The sequence below is a fragment of the Pongo abelii genome, chromosome X, assembly GCF_028885655.2.
Source record: "Pongo abelii isolate AG06213 chromosome X, NHGRI_mPonAbe1-v2.0_pri, whole genome shotgun sequence".
Taxonomy (NCBI): Eukaryota; Metazoa; Chordata; class Mammalia; order Primates; family Hominidae; genus Pongo; species Pongo abelii.
Genome location: NC_072008.2, coordinates 161,333,389 through 161,353,460, shown reverse-complemented (window position 1 = coordinate 161,353,460; position 20,072 = coordinate 161,333,389). Strand labels below are relative to the sequence as shown.

Sequence of the window (20,072 nt, the reverse complement as noted above, 5' to 3'; positions counted from 1 at the left end):
GAGACTTGTCTCTTTAAAAAAAAAAAAAAGCAAAAGCAAATTGTGTGCATTTTATGAGTCATATCTAAAACATTAGATACAGAAAACTAGCAAGACAAAAATGGGAAAAGAAATTATGCAAATATCTAAAAGATATCGATTGCAGCTCTACTGATAGCAGAAAAATAGACTTTAAAGCAAGAAAGTATTGCTGGAGATTAAGAATGTGATTTCATGGCTGGACGCGGTGGCTCACGCCTGTAATCCCAGCACTTTGGGAGGCCGAGGTGGGTGGATCACGAGGTCAGGAAATTGAGACCATCCTGGCTAACATGGTGAAACCCCGTCTCTACTAAAAACAAATACAAAAAATTAGCTGGGTGTGGTGGCAGGCACCTGTAGTCCCAGTTACTCAGGAGGCTGAGGCAGGAGAATGACATGAACCCAGGAGGTGGAGCTTGCAGTGAGCCAAGATCATGCCACTGCATTCCAGCCTGGGCAACAGAGTGAGACTCCATCTCAAAAAAAAAAAAAAAAAAAGAATGTGATTTCATAATAATCAAAAGTCTCTGAGAAAATAAAATTTGAATTTATATTATGTAATTACATAGCTTCAAAATATTTAAAGCACAAACTGATAGAAAAAGGAAAATTGACAAATTCACAATTTAGAGTGCTAGATTTTAACATATCTCTCATCAATTGATGGAACAATGTATAGAAATAGAACAATTAACATGATTCACAAGTTTGATCTTATAGACATATTTAGAAAATAGCACCTTGAAATTGCAAAATTACAAGGGCAGTTCCAACATGGCCAAATAGGAACAGCTCCAGTCTACAGCTCCCAGCATGAGTGACGCAGAAGACAGGTGATTTCTGCATTTCCAACTAAGGTACCAGGTTAATCTCACTGTGGCTTGTCGGGCAGTGGGTGGAGGACAGTGGGTGCAGCCCACCGAGCGTGAGCCAAAGCAGGGCGAGGCATCGCCTCACCCGGGAAGCACAAGGGGTCTGGGAATTCCCTTTCCTAGCCAAGGGAAGCTGTGACAGACGGCACCTGGAAAATCGGGTCACTCCCACCCTAATACTGCGCTTTTCCAATGGTCTTAGCAAACGGCACACCAGGAGATTATATCCCGCGCCTGGCTCAGAGGGTCGCCCACCCATGGAGCCACGCTTATTGCTAGCACAGCAGTCTGAGATCGAACTGCAAGGTGGCAGCGAGGCTGGGGGAGGGGCACCTGCCATTGCTGAGGCTTGAGTAAGTAAACAAAGCGGCCGGGAAGCTCAAACTTGGTGGAGCCCCCCACAGCTCAAGGAGGCCTGCCTGCCTCTGTAGACTCCACCTCTGGGAGCAGGGCATAGCTAAAGAAAAGGCAGCAGAAACCTCTACAGACTTAAATGTCCCTGTCTGACAGCATTGAAGAGAGTAGTGGTTCTCCCAGCACGGAGTTTGAGATCTGAGAACGGACAGACTGCCTCCTCAAGTGGGTCCCTGGCCCCCGAGTAGCCTAACTGGGAGGCACCCCCCAGTAGGGGCAGACTGACACCTCACACAGCTGGGTACCCCTCTAAGACCAAGCTTGCAGAGGAATGATCAGGCAGCAACATTTGCTGTTCAGCAATATTCGCTGTTCTGCAGCCTCTGCTGCTGATACCCAGGCAAATAGGGTCTGGAGTGGACCTCTAGCAAACTCCAACAGACCTGCAGCTGAGGGTCCTGACTGTTAGAAGGAAAACTAACAAACAGAAAGGACATCCACACCAAAACCCCATCTGTACGTCACCATCATCAAAGACTAAAGGTAGATAAAACCACAAAGATGGGAAAAAAACAGAGCAGAAAAGCTGAAAATTCTAAAAATCAGAGTACCTCTCCCACTCCAAAGGAACGCAGCTCCGCGCCAGCAACGGAACAAAGCTGGACAGAGAATGACTTTGACAAGTTGAGAGAAGAAGGCTTCAGACGATCAAACTTCTCTGAGCTAAAGGAGGAAGTTCGAACCCATCACAAAGAAGCTAAAAACCTTGAAAAAAGATTAGATGAATGGCTAACTAGAATAACCAGTGTAGAGAAGTCTTTAAATGAACTGATGGAGCTGAAAACCATGGCACGAGAACTATGTGACGAATGCACAAGCTTTAGTAGCTGATTCGATCAACTGGAAGAAAGGGTATCAGTGATTGAAGATCAAATGAATGAAACGAAGCGGGAAGATAAGTTTAGAGAAAAAAGAATAAAAAGAAATGAACAAAGCCTCCAAGAAATATGTGACTATGTGAAAAGACCAAATCTACATCTGATTGGTGTACCTGAAAGTGACAGGGAGAAGGGAACCAAGTTGGAAAACACTCTGCAGGATATTATCCAGTAGAACTTCCCCAACCTGGCAAGGCAGGCCAACATTCAAATTCACGAAATACAGAGAACGCCACAAAGATACTCCTCGAGAACAGCAACTCCAAGACACATAATTGTCAGATTCACCAAAGTTGAAATGAAGGAAAAAATGTTAAGGGCAGCCAGACAGAAAGGTCGGGTTACCCACAAAGGGAAGCCCATCAGACAAAAGCTGATCTCTCGGCAGAAACTCTACAAGCCAGAAGAGAGTGGGGGCCAATATTCAACATTCTTAAAGAAAAGAATTTTCAACCCAGAATTTCATATCCAGCCAAACTAAGCTTCATAAGTGAAGGAGAAATAAAATCGTTTACAGACAAGCAAATGCTGATTTTGTCACCACCAGGCTTGCCCTACAAGAGCTCCTGAAGGAAGCACTAAACATAGAAAGGAACAACCAGTACCAGCCACTGCAAAAACATGCCAAATTGTAAAGACCATCAATGCTAGGAAGACGCTGCATCAACTAATGAGCAAAATAACCAGCTAACATCATAATGACAGGATCAAATTCACACATAACAATATTAACCTTAAACATCAATGGGCTAAATGCTCCAATTAAAAGATACAGACTGGCAAATTGGATAAAGAGTCAAGACCCATCAGTGTGCTGTATTCAGGAGACCCATCTCACATGCAGAGACACACATAGGCTCAAAATAAAGGGATGGAGGAAGATCTACCAAGCAAATGGAAAACAAAAAAAGAAAAGCAGGGTTTGCAATCCTAGTCTCTGATGAAACAGACTTTAAACCAACAAAGATCAAAAGAGACAAAGAAGGCCATTACATAATGGTAAAGGGATCAATTCAACAAGAAGAGCTAACTATCCTAAATATATATGCACCCAATACAGGAGCACCCAGATTCATAAAGCAAGTCCTTAGAGACCTACAAAGAGACTTAGGCTCCCACACAATAATAATGGGAGACTTTAACACCCCACTCTCAACATTAGACAGATCAACAAGACAGAAAGTTAACAAGGATATCCAGGAATTGAACTCAGCTCTGCACCAAGCGGACCTAATAGACATCTACAGAACTCTCCACCCCAAATCAACAGAATACACATTCTTCTCAGCACCACATCCAAAACTGACCACATAGTTGGAAGTAAAGCACTCCTCAGCAAATGTAAAAGAACAGAAATTATAACAAACTGTCTCTCAGGCCACAGTGCAATCAAACTAGAACTCAGGATTAAGAAACTCATTCAAAACGGCTCAACTACATGGAAACTGAACAACCTCCTCCTGAATGACTGCTGGGTACCTAGTGAAATGAAGGCAGAAATAAAGATGTTCTTTGAAACCAATGAGAACAAAGACACAACATACCAGAATCTCTGGGACACATTTAAAGCAGTGTGTAGAGGGAAATTTATAGCACTAAATGCCCACAAGAGAAAGCAGGAAAGATATAAAATTGACACCCTAACATCACAATTAAAAGAACTAGAGAAGCAAGAGCAAACACATTCAAAAGCTAGTAGAAGGCAAGAAATAACTAAGATCAGAGCAGAACTGAAAGAGATAGAGACACAAAAAACCCTTCAAAAAATCAATGAATCCAGGAGCTGGTTTTTTGAAAAGATCAATAAAATTGATAGACCACTAGCAAGACTAATGAAGAAGAAAAGAGAGAAGAATCAAATAGACGCAATAAAAAATGATAAAGGAGATATCACCACCGATCCCACAGAAATACAAACTACCATCAGAGAATACTGTAAACACCTCTATGTAAATAAACTAGAAAATCTAGAAGAAATGGATAAATTCCTGGACACATACACCCTCCCAAGACTAAAGCAGGAAGAAGTTGAATCCCTGAATAGACCAATAACAGGCTCTGAAATTGAGGCAATAATTAATAGCCTACCAACCAAAAAAAGTCCAGGACTAGACGGATTCACACTCAAATTCTACCAGAAGTACAAGGAGGAGCTGGTACCATTCCTTCTGAAACTATTCCAATCAATAGAAAAAGATGGAATCCTCCCTAACTCATTTTATGAGGCCAGCATCATCCTGATACCAAAGCCTGGCAGAGAAACAACAAAAAAAGAGAATTTTAGACCAATATCCCTGATGAACATTGATGCAAAAATCCTCAATAAAATACTGGCAAACCGAATCCAGCAGCACATCAAAAAGCTTATCCACCATGATCAAGTGGGCTTCATCCCGGGGATGCAAGGCTGGTTCAACATACACAAATCAATAAACATAATCCAGCATATAAACAGAACCAAAGACAAAAACCACATGATTATCTCAATAGATGCAGAAAAGGCCTTTGACAAAATTCAACACCCCTTCATGCTAAAAACTCTCAATAAATTAGGTATTGATGGAACGTATCTCAAAATAATAAGAGCTATTTATGACAAACCCACAGCCAATATCATACTGAATGGGCAAAAACTGGAAGCATTCCCTTTGAAAACTGGCACAAGACAGGGATGCCCTCTCTCACCACTCCTATTCAACATAGTGTTGGAAGTTCTGGCCAGGGCAATCAGGCAGGAGAAAGAAATAAAGGGTATTCAATTAGGAAAAGAGGAAGTCAAATTGTCCCTGTTTGCAGACGACATGATTGTGTATTTAGAAAACCCATCGTTTCAGCCCAAAATCTCCTTAATCTGATAAGCAACTTCAGTAAAGTCTCAGGATACAAAATCAATGTACAAAAATCACAAGCATTCTTATCCATCAATAACAGACAAACAGAGAGCCAAGTCATGAGTGAACTCCCATTCACAATTGCCTCAAAGAGAATAAAATACCTACAAATACAACTTACAAGGGATGTGAAGGACCTCTTCAAGGAGAACTACAAACCACTGCTCAACGAAATAAAAGAGGACACAAACAAATGGAAGAATATTCCATGCTTATGGGTAGGAAGAATCAATATTGTGAAAATGGCCATACTGCCCAAGGTATTTTATAGATTCAATGCCATTCCCATCATGCTACCAATGACTTTTTTTACAGAATTCTAAAAAACTACTTTAAAGTTTATTTGGAACCAAAAAAGAGCCCGCATTGCCAAGTCAATCCTAAGCCAAAAGAACAAAGCTAGAGGCATCACACTACCTGACTTCAAACTATACTACAAGGCTACAGTAACCAAAACAGCATGGTACTGGTACCAAAACAGAGATATAGACCAATGGAACAGAACAGAGCCCTCAGAAGTAATACCACACATCTACAACCATCTGATCTTTGACAAACCTGACAAAAACAAGAAATGGGGAAAGGATTCCCTATTTAATAAATGGTGCTGGGAAAATTGGCTAGCCATATGTAGAAAGCTGAAACTGGATCCCTTCCTTACACCTTATACAAAAATTAATTCAAGATGGATTAAAGACTTAAACGTCAGACCTAAAACCATAAAAACCCTAGAAGAAAACCTAGGCAATACCATTCAGGACATAGGCATGGGCAAGAACTTCATGTCTAAAACACCAAAAGCAATGGCAACAAAAGCCAAAATTGACAAATGAGATCTAATGAAACTAAAGAGCTTCTGCACAGCCAAAGAAACTACCATCAGAGTGAACAGGCAACCTACAAAATGGGAGAAAATGTTTGCAATCTACTCATCTGACAAAGGGCTAATATCCAGAATCTACAAAGAACTCAAACAAACTTACAAGAAAAAAAGACCCCATCAAAAAGTGGGCAAAGGATATAAACAGACACTTCTCAAAAGAAGACATTTATGCAGCCAACAGATACATGAAAAAATGCTCATCATCACTGGCCATCAGAGAAATGCAAATCAAAACCACAATGAGATACCATCTCACACCAGTTAGAATGGCGATCATGAAAAAGTCAGGAAACAACAGGTGCTGGAGAGGATGTGGAGAAATAGGAACACTTTTACACTGTTGGTGGGACTGTAAACTAGTTCAACCATTGTGGAAGACAGTGTGGCGATTCCTCAAGGATCTAGAACTAGAAATACCATTTGACCCAGCCATCCCATTACTGGGTATATACCCAAAGGATTATAAATCATTCTACGATAAAGACACATGCACACATATGTTTATTGCGGCACTATTCACAATAGGAAAGACTTGGAACCAACCCAAATGTCCATCAATGATAGACTGGATTAAGAAAATGTGGCACATATACACCATGGAATACTATGCAGCCATAAAAAAGGATGAGTTCATGTCCTTTGTAGGGACATGGATGAAGCTGGAAACCATCAGTCTCAGCAAACTATCTCAAGGACAAAAAACCAAACACCGCATGTTCTCACTCATAGGTGGGACTTGAACAATGAGAACACTTGGACACAGGTAGGGGAACATCACACACCGGGGCCTGTCGTGGGGTGGGTGGACGGGGGAGGAATAGCATTAGGAGATATACCTAATGTTAAATGATGAGTTAATGGGTGCAGCACACCAACATGGCACATGTATACATATGTAACAAACCTGCACGATGTGTACATGTACCCTAAAACTTACAGTATAATAAAAAAAAAGAAATTGCAAAATTACACATTCTTTGTAAGCACACAAAGAAACATGTTAGAATTTTCCATTTTAAGCTACAAATAAGCTACAAATAAAGTAGTCTCAAATTTCAGATAATATAAAACATGTTTTCTGGTCACAATACAATTAAAGTTGATTTAAATAAGAAAGATAACTATAAAATCTTCCTATGTTAGAAATCAAGAAATATACTTTTAAACCCATATGTCAAATAAGAAATCATAAATTAGAAAATATTTTAAACTGAATGATAACAAGGCATGACATATTAAAATGTGGGAATCAGCTAAAGCAATACTTAGAAAGAAGTGTATAGCGTTAAAAACATATATTGGAAAAGAAGAAAGCCTGAAAATTAATGAGCTAAGGTATGTCTCAAGAAGCTAGTGAAACAGCAAAATAAACCAAAAGGAAGTAGAAGCAAGGAAATAATAAAGATATGAAGTAAAGGAAGTAAAAAAGAAACATACAATAGAGAGAATAAAGAAAACCAAAAGTTGGTTCCTTGAAAATTGACAAACTTCTGGCAAGAGCAATCAAAATGAAAAGAAGGCACAAATAATGTCAGAAATTTTAAAAAACTGGACATCAATAAAGATCCCACAAAAATTTCTGCCAATATAAAAATATAAAAAATGAGGATACTTATTAATATTAAATATTCCTTCTTGTTGTATTTACCAGGGATTAATCCATTTTACCTAATTTTCCAAACTTAGTGTTAAAAGGTTATTATTAATAAAAAATATCCAGATCCAGATGGCTACACTAACTATATTCTACCAATTTTTCAAGTGAGAAATAATATTAACCTTGCAAAAATTCTTCCAGAAAATGGAAAAAGATGGAATGTTATTCAATTCTCTTATGATAATAGCATAACCTTGACAACCAAACCCAACAAGAACAATATTAGAAAGGAAGATAATAGGCCCATTTTATTCATAAACATAAATCCCAAACAAAATATTAGCAATATGGATCCAAATTGGATTTATGCTAGGAATGCAAGTTTGGCTTATACATTAGAAAACTGGAGACAAACAAAAAGACAGCAGTAACCTCTGCAGACTTAAATGTCCCTGTCTGACAGCTTTGAGGAGAGCAGTGGTTCTCCCAGCACGCAGCTGGAGATCTGAGAACGGGCTGACTGCCTCCTCAAGTGGGTCCCTGACCCCTGACCCCCGAGCAGCCTAACTGGGAGGCACCCCCCAGCAGGGGCAGACTGACACCTCACATGGCCGGCCAGGTACTCCAACAGACCTGCAGCTGAGGGTCCTGTCTGTTAGAAGGAAAACTAACAGAAAGGACATCCACACCAAAAACCCATCTGTACATCACCATCATCAAAGACCAAAAGTAGATAAAACCACAAAGATGGGGAAAAAACAGAGCAGAAAAACTGGAAACTCTAAAAAGCAGAGTACCTCTCCTCCTCCAAAGGAACGCAGTTCCTCTCCAGCAACGGAACAAAGCTGGACGGAGAATGACTTTGACGAGCTGAGAGAAGAAGGCTTCAGACGATCAAATTACTCCGAGCTACGGGAGGATATTCAAACCAAAGGCAAAGAAGTTGAAAACTTTGAAAAAAATTTAGAAGAATGTATAACTAGAATAACCAATACAGAGAAGTGCTTAAAGGAGCTGATGGAGCTGAAAACCAAGGCTCGAGAACTACGTGAAGAATGCAGAAGCCTCAGGAGCCGATGCGATCAAATGGAAGAAAGGGTATCAGCCCTGGAAGACGAAATGAATGAAATGAAGTGAGAAGGGAAGTTTAGAGAAAAAAGAATAAAAAGAAATGAGCAAAGCCTCCAAGAAATGTGGGACTATGTGAAAAGACCAAATCTACGTCTGATTGGTGTACCTGAAAGTGACGGGGAGAATGGAAACAAGTTGGAAAACACTCTGCAGGATATTATCCAGGAGAACTTCCCCAATCTAGCAAGGCAGGCCAACATTCAGATTCAGGAAATACAGAGAACGCCACAAAGATACTCCTCGAGAAGAGCAACTCCAAGACACATACTTGTCAGATTCACCAAAGTTGAAATGAAGGAAAAAATGTTAAGGGCAGCGAGAGAGAAAGGTCGGGTTACCATCAAAGGGAAGCCCATCAGACTAACAGCGGATCTCTCGGCAGAAACCCTACAAGCCAGAAGAGAGTGGGGGCCAATATTCAACATTCTTAAAGAAAAGAATTTTCAACCCAGAATTTCATATCCTGCCAAACTAAGCTTCATAAGTGAAGGAGAAATAAAATACTTTACAGACAAGCAAATGCTGAGAGATTTTGTCACCACCAGGCCTGCCCTAAAAGAGCTCCTGAAGGAAGCGCTAAACATGGAAAGGCACAACCAGTACCAGCCACTGCAAAATCATACCGAAATGTAAAGACCATCGGGACTAGGAAGAGACTGCATCAACTAACGAGCAAAATAACCAGCTAACATCATAATGACAGGATCAGATGCACACATAACAATATTAACTTTAAATGTAAATGGACTAAATGCTCCAATTAAAAGACACAGACTGGCAAATTGGATAAAGACTCAAGACCCATCAGTGTGCTGTATTCAGGAAACCCATCTCACATGCAGAGACACACATAGGCTCAAAATAAAAGGATGGAGGAAGATCTACCAAGCAAATGGAAAACAAAAAAAGGCAGGGGTTGCAATCCTAGTCTCTGATAAAACAGACTTTAAACCAACAAAGATCAAAAGAGACAAAGAAGGACATTACATAATGGTAAAGGGATTAATTCAACAAGAAGAGCTAACTATCCTAAATATATATGCACCCAATACAGGAGCACCCAGATTCATAAAGCAAGTCCTGACTGACCTACAAAGAGACTTAGACTCCCACACATTAATAATGGGAGACTTTAACACCCCACTGTCAACATTAGACAGATCAACGAAACAGAAAGTCAACAAGGATACCCAGGAATTGAACTCAGCTCTGCACCAAGCAGACCTAATAGACATCTACAGAACTCTCCACCCCAAATCAACAGAATATACATTTTTTTCAGCACCACACCACACCTATTCCAAAATTGACCATATACTTGGAAGTAAAGCTCTCCTCAATAAATGTAAAAGAGCAGAAATTATAACAAACTATCTCTCAGATCACAGTGCAATCAAGCTAGAACTCAGGATTAAGAATCTCACTCAAAACCGCTCAACTACGTGGAAACTGAACAACCTGCTCCTGAATGACTACTGGGTACATAACGAAATGAAGGCAGAAATAAAGATGTTCTTTGAAACCAATGAGAACCAAGACACAACATACCAGAATCTCTGGGATGCATTCAAAGCAGTGTGTAGAGGGAAATTTATAGCACTAAATGCCCACAAGAGAAAGCAGGAAAGATCCAAAATTGACACCCTAACATCACAATTAAAAGAACTAGAAAAGCAAGAGCAAACACATTCAAAAGCTAGCAGAAGGCAAGAAATAACTAAAATCAGAGCAGAACTGAAGGAAATAGAGACACAAAAAACCCTTCAAAAAATAAATGAATCCAGGAGCTGGTTTTTTGAAAGGATCAACAAAATTGATAGACCGCTAGCAAGATTAATAAAGAAAAAAAGAGAGAAGAATCAAATAGATGCAATAAAAAATGATAAAGGGGATATCACCACCGATCCCACAGAAATACAAACTACCATCAGAGAATATTACAAACACCTCTACACAAATAAACTAGAAAATCTAGAAGAAATGGATAAATTCCTCAACACATACACCCTCCCAAGACTAAACCAGGAAGAAGTTGAATCTCTGAATAGACCAATAACAGGAGCTGAAATTGTGGCAATAATCAATAGCTTACCAACCAAAAAAAGTCCAGGACCAGATGGGTTCACAGCCGAATTCTACCAGAGGTACAAGGAGGAACTGGTTCCATTCCTTCTGAAACTATTCCAATCAACAGAAAAAAAGGGAATCCTCCCTAACTCATTTTATGAGGCCAGCATCATCCTGATACCAAAGCCGGGCAGAGACACAACCAAAAAAGAGAATTTTAGACCAATATCCTTGATGAACATTGATGCAAAAATCCTTAATAAAATACTGGCAAACCGAATCCAGCAGCACATCAAAAAGCTTATCCACCATGATCAAGTGGGCTTCATCCCTGGGATGCAAGGCTGGTTCAATATACGCAAATCAATAAATGTAATCCAGCATATAAACAGAACCAAAGACAAAAACCACATGATTATCTCAATAGATGCAGAAAAGGCCTTTGACAAAATTCAACAACCCTTCATGCTAAAAACTCTCAATAAATTAGGTATTGATGGGACGTATCTCAAAATAATAAGAGCTATCTATGACAAACCCACAGCCAATATCATACTGAATGGGCAAAAACTGGAAGCATTCCCTTTGAAAACTGGCACAAGACAGGGATGCCCTCTCTCACCACTTCTATTCAACATAGTGTTGGAAGTTCTGGCCAGGGCAATTAGGCAAGAGAAGGAAATCAAGGGTATTCATTTAGGAAAAGAGGAAGTCAAATTGTCCCTGTTTGCAGATGACATGATAGTATATCTAGAAAACCCCATTGTCTCAGCCCAAAATCTCCTTAAGCTGATAAGCAACTTCAGCAAAGTCTCAGAATACAACATCAATGTACAAAAATCACAAGCATTCTTATACATCAATAACAGACAAACAGAGAGCCAAATCATGAGTGAACTCCCATTCACAATTGCTTCAAAGAGAATAAAATACCTAGGAATCCAACTTACAAGGGATGTGAAGGACCTCTTCAAGGAGAACTACAAACCACTGCTCAAGGAAATAAAAGAGGATACAAACAAATGGAAGAACATTCCATGCTCATGGGTAGGAAGAATCAATATCATGAAAATGGCCATCCTTCCCAAGGTAATTTACAGATTCAATGCCATCCCCATCAAGTTACCAATGACTTTCTTCACAGAATTGGAAAAAACTACTTTAAAGTTCATATGGAACCAAAAAAGAGCCCGCATCGCCAAGTCAATCCTAAGCCAAAAGGACAAAGCTGGAGGCATCACACTACCTGACTTCAAACTATACTACAAGGCTACAGTAACCAAAACAGCATGGTACTGGTACCAAAACAGAGATATAGATCAATGGAACAGAACAGAGCCGTCAGAAATAATGCCACATATCTACAACTATCTGATCTTTGACAAACCTGACAAAAACAAGAAATGGGGAAAGGATTCCCTATTTAATAAATGGTGCTGGGAAAACTGGCTAGCCATATGTAGAAAGCTGAAACTGGATCCCTTCCTTACACCTTATACAAAAATCAATTCAAGATGGATTAAAGACTTAAACGTTAGACCTAAAACCATAAAAACCCTAGAAGAAAACCTAGGCAATACCATTCAGGACATAGGCATGGGCAAGAACTTCATGTCTAAAACACCAAAAGCAATGGCAACAAAAGCCAAAATTGACAAATGGGATCTAATTAAACTAAAGAGCTTCTGCACAGCAAAGGAAACTACCATCAGAGTGAACAGGCAACCTACAAAATGGGAGAAAATTTTTGCAACCTACTCATCTGACAAAGGGCTAATATCCAGAATCTACAATGAACTCCAACAAGTTTACAAGAAAAAAACAAACAACCCCATCAAAAAGTGGGCGAAGGACATGAACAGACACTTCTCAAAAGAAGACATTTATGCAGCCAAAAAACACATGAAAAAATGCTCACCATCACTGGCCATCAGAGAAATGCAAATCAAAACCACAATGAGATACCATCTCACACCAGTTAGAATGGCAATCATTAAAAAGTCAGGAAACAACAGGTGCTGGAGAGGATGTGGAGAAATAGGAACACTTTTACACTGTTGGTGGGACTGTAAACTAGTTCAACCATTGTGGAAGTCAGTGTGGCGATTCCTCAGGGATCTAGAACTAGAAATTCCATTTGACCCAGCCATCCCATTACTGGGTATATACCCAAAGGACTATAAATCATGCTGCTATAAAGACACATGCACACGTATGTTTATTGCGGCATTATTCACAATAGCAAAGACTTGGAACCAACCCAAATGTCCAACAATGATAGACTGGATTAAGAAAATGTGGCACATATACACCATGGAATACTATGCAGCCATAAAAAATGATGAGTTCATGTCCTTTGTAGGGACATGGATGAAATTGGAAATCATCATTCTCAGTAAACTATCGCAAGAACAAAAAACCAAACACCGCATATTCTCACTCATAGGTGGGAATTGAACAATGAGAACACATGGACACAGGAAGGGGAACATCACACTTCGGGGACTGTTGTGGGGTGGAGGGAGGGGGGAGGGATAGCATTGGGAGATATACCTAATGCTAGATGACGAGTTGGTGGGTGCAGCGCACCAGCATGGCACATGTATACATATGTAACTTACCTGCACGTTGCGCACATGTACCATAGAGCCTAAAGTATAATAAGAAGAAGAAGAAGAAGAAGAAGAAAATAAATAAATAAATAAATAAATAAATAAGAAAAGGTTATTAGATATTTAAAAAAAAAAAAAGAAAAGAAAACTGATATAATTTATCACAGTGACAGACTGAAGGATTATACATATTGGCTGTCCTAAGCAGTGCAATAAGATGAGAAAAAGAAGGAAAATATGTAAGGATTGAATATGATGAAACAAACTCATTGTATGTGGAAGATATGATGGCATAGATAGAAAATCCAAAGGAATTTATATATAAATTATTAGAATTTTTAAAATTTTTCAAGCTTGCTGAAAACAAAATAAATATCAAAATTAATTGTATTTCTGTATACCAGAAACAGTTGGAAAAATAATTTTAAATAGCATTTAAAAATTCCAAGCACGAGTTGCACATTCCTGTCAGATAATGGCAGCTGCCTAAATCTCTCCACAGTCTTCAAAAACCATACATACACATACACACACAATTTTAAATTATGACTAAAACCACCCATAACCCATCTATAGAATAACCAGAAGACAAAAAGTACTATAAGTTTATATTTACAAGTAGAAAATAAATATATAAATCTAGCCAACCTTGCTCCAGAGAGAAACCCTGTCTCAAAAAAAAAGAAAGAAAGAAAGAAGAAAGCAAATGTTGGAAATTAACTGTCCTATAAAAACAAAAGTGAATTACGAAATCACAAGACCCACAAACCTCTTTGGTCCCATCCATTAAATAAATTACACTTCCATTTATCAACAGTAGAGGGTACTCCTGGCTAAGAAACCTAGTAAGCCACTCAGCCCTCATGTCTGCCTGCATAAATCACCTCTTATTGCTGAAACAAGAAAATGTAAGGAATTTCTAAATGAACAGAAAATAGCATATGAAGCAGATGGTATTAATGTTCTTGAGTTTTTATTCCCTCTTTCCTTGAAAACCTCATCAACTTTAGGCATGGCCGTGTGGCTCATTTTGATCAATAGAATGTGATTGGACATGACATATACCACTTCCAAACAGAAGCTTTACATGTGATTTTGTGTTTGACACACTCTTTTGTGCCTCTGCTCCAGGCTCCAGACTTTAAGCCTCTAGAATGATAAGTGAATAAATTTCTTTTGTTTTAAAGGCACCAAGTGTGTGGTGAATTTGTTACAGTAGCCCTAGAAATCTAATACTAACAAAAAGAATGTTAGAGTTGAATCAGAAGTGTCAGTGAGAACTTAGGAATTTAAAAAATCATATTCTTAGCACTGTTCACTGAAGGAATCTAGAAGTAATTACGCTGCAGTAATAACGAGCCCATCCCATGCCCAAATCTTGGTCTCTAACTACCATTTTCCAGTCAAAAGAATCTGAGCTCCCTAGAGAAATGACTTTTTCAAGGCTGGATCAAGGAAACTGCCAGGCGATCTTAGATGATCTTGGTGATCTTGATGTGCCAGAAGATTAATGGGATCATGTGAAAAGAACACAGAAACTGGCCTGAAGGGCTTCCTGTTGGCCAGATTTGAGACAATTTGAGCATCAAAAGGAATAATGAGGGTAATGGATCATAATTGGAAAATCAGTTTGCAACCATCAATGTACTATTGAATACTTATAAAGAACTTTAAGGGTTGCTAATACCATTGGATAAAAGCTTGTTGTGAAACAGAATATTTGCATGGTCTCGAAGTCTCACTCCACAGATTGTTAGGAAAGGGAAAGGGTTACCTTTATAAATATAGAGATTTGGTGGACATCTTAATCAAGTGATCAAACTTAGCATCATCAATAATGGGATAATCTGGCATCGCATGCCCCCTGATTTAATGCAGTAAGGATTAAGTCTAACAAAAGATGTACAAAGCCTCCAAATACAGCATAAACATTTGTAAAATAATCTCAGAACACGGACCTTGATGTTTCTCGAAAATTTTTCCAAATACAGAACTTTATTTCTATAGGTGTTTATGGTATATTTGCCATGCTATATACATTATGCTATATATTCTATGTGCTGAAGATACAACAATGACCAAGGTCTTTGCCCTTGTGGAACTGACATTTGGTGGCGAAGACAGAGGAAACAGTCAATAAGCATGTAAAGAGATAAAGGAAAAGATACTGAATGCTACAAAGAAAACAAATAAGTTGAGATTTAGAACAAACAAGAGTCCTATTTTACATGAGGAATAATGAGGAAGACCTTTCTAAAGAGGTAGCTCAGCACTTTGGGAGGCCGAGGCGGGCGGATCATGAGGTCAGGAGATCGAGACCATCCTGGCTAACACAGTGAAACCCCATCGCTACTAAAAATACAAAAAATCAGCCAGGCATGGTGGCAGGTGCCTGTAGTCCCAGCTACTTGGGTGGCTGAGGCAGGAGAATGGCGTGAACCCGGGAGGCAGAGCTTGCAGTGAGCCAAGATGGTGCCACTGCACTCCAGCCTGGGTGACAGAGCGAGACTCCATCTCAAAAAAAAAACAAAAAAAAATTGAGGCAGAATTTTGCTATGTTGCCTAGGCTTGTCTCAAACTCCTGGGCTCAAGAAATCCTCCTGCCTCAGCCTGCTGAGTAGCTGGGACTACAGGGGCATGCCACTATGCTTAGTTTAAGAGGTAGTATTTAAACTGAGACCCGAAGGGTAAAAAACATGGATAAAAGAAGAAACAGAAGGGGTAAGAGCCTTCCAAGCAGAGGGAATCACATATACAAAGGCTCTCATGTTAAATAAAACAAGAGTTGACATTGTTGAGAAACTAAAAGATTAGCTTATCTGCGATGCGGTAAAACAGGAGGAATGCAGTGGGAGAACAGATCAGAGACTTGGGCAGGGGCTATATTAGGCAGAACTTGGAGACCAGAGTAAGGGGGCCAAGGTGGGAACAGACCAATTAAATTGGCATCTCTTGGGCGGGTGGGGTGGGGGGCGGGGTGCTAGCCCATGCATCATTTTTTAAAAGCTCCAAAGGCGATTCCAATAAGCAGCCAGGGTTGGGAACCTAGGGGGAAAATGTAGCTAGATTAATGAAGATGGCCCAAACTTCTTTTGTTCTGATAGCTAAACTCTCTGTAGGATCACAGTGTTACGTCACAGTGCATTTGCCAGGAAAAGTCCCTTCCCATTTGGAATCCGAAGTAAAACTGACGCCACACTTGAAGATGCCAGGATTGTTAGAGGAAAATGTCACCCAATAGTCCCAGGAAGCAGGAGCCCTATTGTTGCTGTTTAACCACTTCTCTCCCATTTTGGTGGCAAGTTGCCTCCTTTTACACAAACTGCCTCAGGAGATCCTAAGGATATCATGGTGTCTGTCTGTCCTTGCAAGAGCATGCATTATGGTAGGACATTGCCTTCATTCTGTTCCTTTTTCTCCAAGACTCTTGCTTATTCTCACCATTTGGCTGGACTTTCTTCTGTATTTTTACCTCAGAATCCGCACAAAACCCACAGGGTTTTAGAGTTGCCTTGAATTACACGTTTTGAACATTCAGATCTTCATTTTCCGAAACATCCACCCAGTTATAGGTGGCCTTTGCTCCAAAGTCCTGGAGTAGCAAGATGCCTTGAGTCTCAGACTCTTCCCACTTCTTTCTATCTTCTGCATCCCCTCCTGCCAAGGTTGCCCAGCCACACTAAATTGCATGCCTTGCTGTGTTGCATTTGTTATCATTCTGAAGTTGTCACCAACACGTGCAAAACCAGTTTATCTAACTAATAACGATAGCTACCATTTTCTGAGCTTTTGCCATGTACTCCTCTTGCCACAGAAAATGCATTGACGAGGGAGTCTGCTGGCCAAAGCCTGACTTTCATCTCCAGATGGTCCAACACAGGTGCTGTGTGTGACCCAGGACAAAGCACTTAATGTCACTGAGGGTTGGGAAGTGGGTGAGAACATTCTAGATATAAGGCCTAGCTAGAGTGAAGGCCTCCAAAGCAGGGTGCTCTTAATTCTAGATGTCCCAGATGCGTGGGACAGAGTCATCTAGTCATCTTCCAGGGTTTAATCCTGGACTACTGGAAACAACTAGAAGTGAGAAAAGCATCTGTGCTTTGCAGTGACCATTGTCCTGTCAGACAACCAATAAATGCTATCTTTCCTCTTTCAGGTTTTTCAGGGAAATCAAGACTCCTTCACACCTATGGTGAACTCTCTAGACCCACCGTTACTGACTCGCTACCTTCGAATTCACCCCCAGAGTTGGGTGCACCAGATTGCCCTGAGGATAGAGGTTCTGGGCTGCGAGGCACAGGAGCTCTACTGAGGGTGGCCACTGCAGCACCTGCCACTGCCGTCACTCCTCCCTCAGCTCCAGGGCAGTGTCCCTCCCTGGCTTGCCTTCTACCTTTGTGCTGACCTTCGGTTTACTTCCTGCCCCACATTGTCCACGGCACCATTATTTTGCTATGTATTTAAACTATACAGTCCTAGCAGACACTGCCTTGAAGCCTCCTGAATTAACTATCATTAATCCTGCATTTCTTTGGTGGGGGGCCAGGAGGGTGCATCCAATTTAACTTAACTCTTATCTATTTTCTGCAGCTGCTCCCAGATTACTCCTTCCTTCCAATGTAACTAGGCAAAAAGAAGTGAGGAGAAACCCGCATGAAAGCATTCTTCCCTGAAAAGTTAGGCCTCTCAGAGTCACCACTTCCTCTGTTGTAGAAAAACTATGTGATGAAAGTTTGAAAAAGATATTTATGATGTAAGCATTTCAGGTTAAGCCTCATACATTTAAAATAAAACTTTCAGTTGTTTATTATCCTTGTCAAGCATGGAACAAAACATGTTTCAGGATCAGATCAATACAATCTTGAAGTCAAATGGGAAATCATTTGGACAATCTGCAAAATGGAGATAATACAATAACTACTACATTAAAGTCTGTTTCTGCTTCCTTACACATAGATATAATTATGTTATTTAGTCATTATGAGGGGCACATTCTTATCTCCAAAACTAGCATTCTTAAACTGAGAATTATAGATGGGGTTCAAGAATCCCTAAGTCCCCTGAAATTATATAAGGCATTCTGTATAAATGCAAATGTGCATTTTTCTGACGAGTGTCCATAGATGTAATCTCAGAAAGATGTAGATATAAAGCCATTTGGTCTTAATTCTGACCAATAAAAAAATAAGGAGGATGCAATTGTTGAAAGCTTTGAAATAAAATAACAATGTCTTCTTGAAATTTGTGATGGCCAAGAAAGAAAATGATTATGATATTAGGCTTCTAAAGGACATACATTTAATATTTCTGTGGAAATATGAGGAAAATCCATGGTTATCTGAGATAGGAGATACAAACTTTGTAATTCTAATAATGCACTCAGTTTACTCTCTCCCTCTACTAATTTCCTGCTAAAAATAACACAACAAAAATGTAACAGGGGAAATTTTATACCATGACTGAAAACTAGAGTCCTACTTACATAATTGAGATATCAAGGAGGTCAGAAGAAAATTGGACTGGTGAAAACAGAAAAAACACTCCAGTCTGCCATATCACCACACAATAAGGATCCCCCATCTTGCCCTCCACCCCCATAAGATTGTGAAGGGTTTACTGCTCCTTCCATCTGCCTGACCCCTTCACTATGACTACACAGAATCTCCTGATAGTAAAGGGGGCTGGAGGCAAGGATAAGTTATAGAGCAGTTGGAGGAAGCATCCAAAGATTGCAACCCAGGGCAATTTGAAAACAGGAGATCCTAATATGAAAGAAAAATGGATCCCAATCTGAGAAAAGGCAAAAGAATGGCTACTTTTTTCTATGCTGGAGTATTTTCTAATAATCCTGCTTGACCCTTATCTGACCTCTTTGGAAACTATAACATAGCTGTCACAGTATAGTCACAATCCACAAATGATGAAGGTGCAAATGGTTTATAGCCCTTTGAAGTTCTTAAAGTTTAGAGGCTAACTTACAGAAATGAATAAGTTGTTTTGTTTTATAGCCCGGTAGAGGAGTTAACCCCAAAGGTGATATGGTTTTATTTCCTGTTATGTTTAACTTGATAATCTTGTTTTGGCATTCTTTTCCCATTGACTATATATATCTCTATTTCTCAAATGTTCATGGAACTAGCTCTTTTATTTTCCTGCTGGTTTCTTCAGTAATGAGTTAAATAAAACATTGACACATACAAACAAATGCCTTTGAGAATTGTGTTTTTACGCTGGAAATAAAAATGTGAACATTGATTTTTAAAACAAATAGGGGCACTGAATAGCAAGATGGACACTCTAGAAAACCAAATTAGTGAGTTAGAAAACCAGATTAAATTGAACTCAGAGTAAAAATGATATAATTCATGAGAGGCTGAATAAAATAAATCAGAAATGGAGGCTCAATCCAGGAGAACAGCTTATATGGAGAGAGAGAGACTGAGAGAGAAATGGGAGTTTTTGTTCAATGGGCATAAAGTTTCACCTATGCTGCTGGGCACAGTGGCTCATGCCTGTAATCCCAGCACTTTGGGAGGCCAAGGCGGGCGGATCACCTGAGGTCAGGAGTTCAAGACCAGGCTAGCCAACATGGCAAAATCCCGTCTCTAATAAAAATATAAAAATTAGTTGGGCATGGTGGCACATGCCTGTAGTCCCAGCTACTTGGGAGGTTGAGGCACAAGAATCACTTGAACCCAGGAGGTGG

The 20,072-nt window shown here is 39.7% G+C and overlaps 1 protein-coding gene across 3 annotated transcripts in view; it reads left to right on the top strand.

Annotated features, from left to right (window-relative positions):
- Positions 1 to 19,571, top strand: part of F8 (coagulation factor VIII) — a 219,492-nt gene extending 199,921 nt beyond the window's left edge. For 2 of the 3 annotated variants that reach the window (XM_024240562.3, XM_054545278.2), the window contains exon 5: positions 17,523 to 19,571. In XM_024240562.3, the coding sequence (XP_024096330.1) occupies positions 17,523 to 17,678 (156 nt within the window). In that variant the 3' untranslated portion in view covers positions 17,679 to 19,571. The remainder of the gene's footprint in view (positions 1 to 17,522) is intronic. The other variant, XM_024240561.3, reaches the window with a different exon arrangement.
- Positions 19,572 to 20,072: the final 501 nt, after the last annotated feature.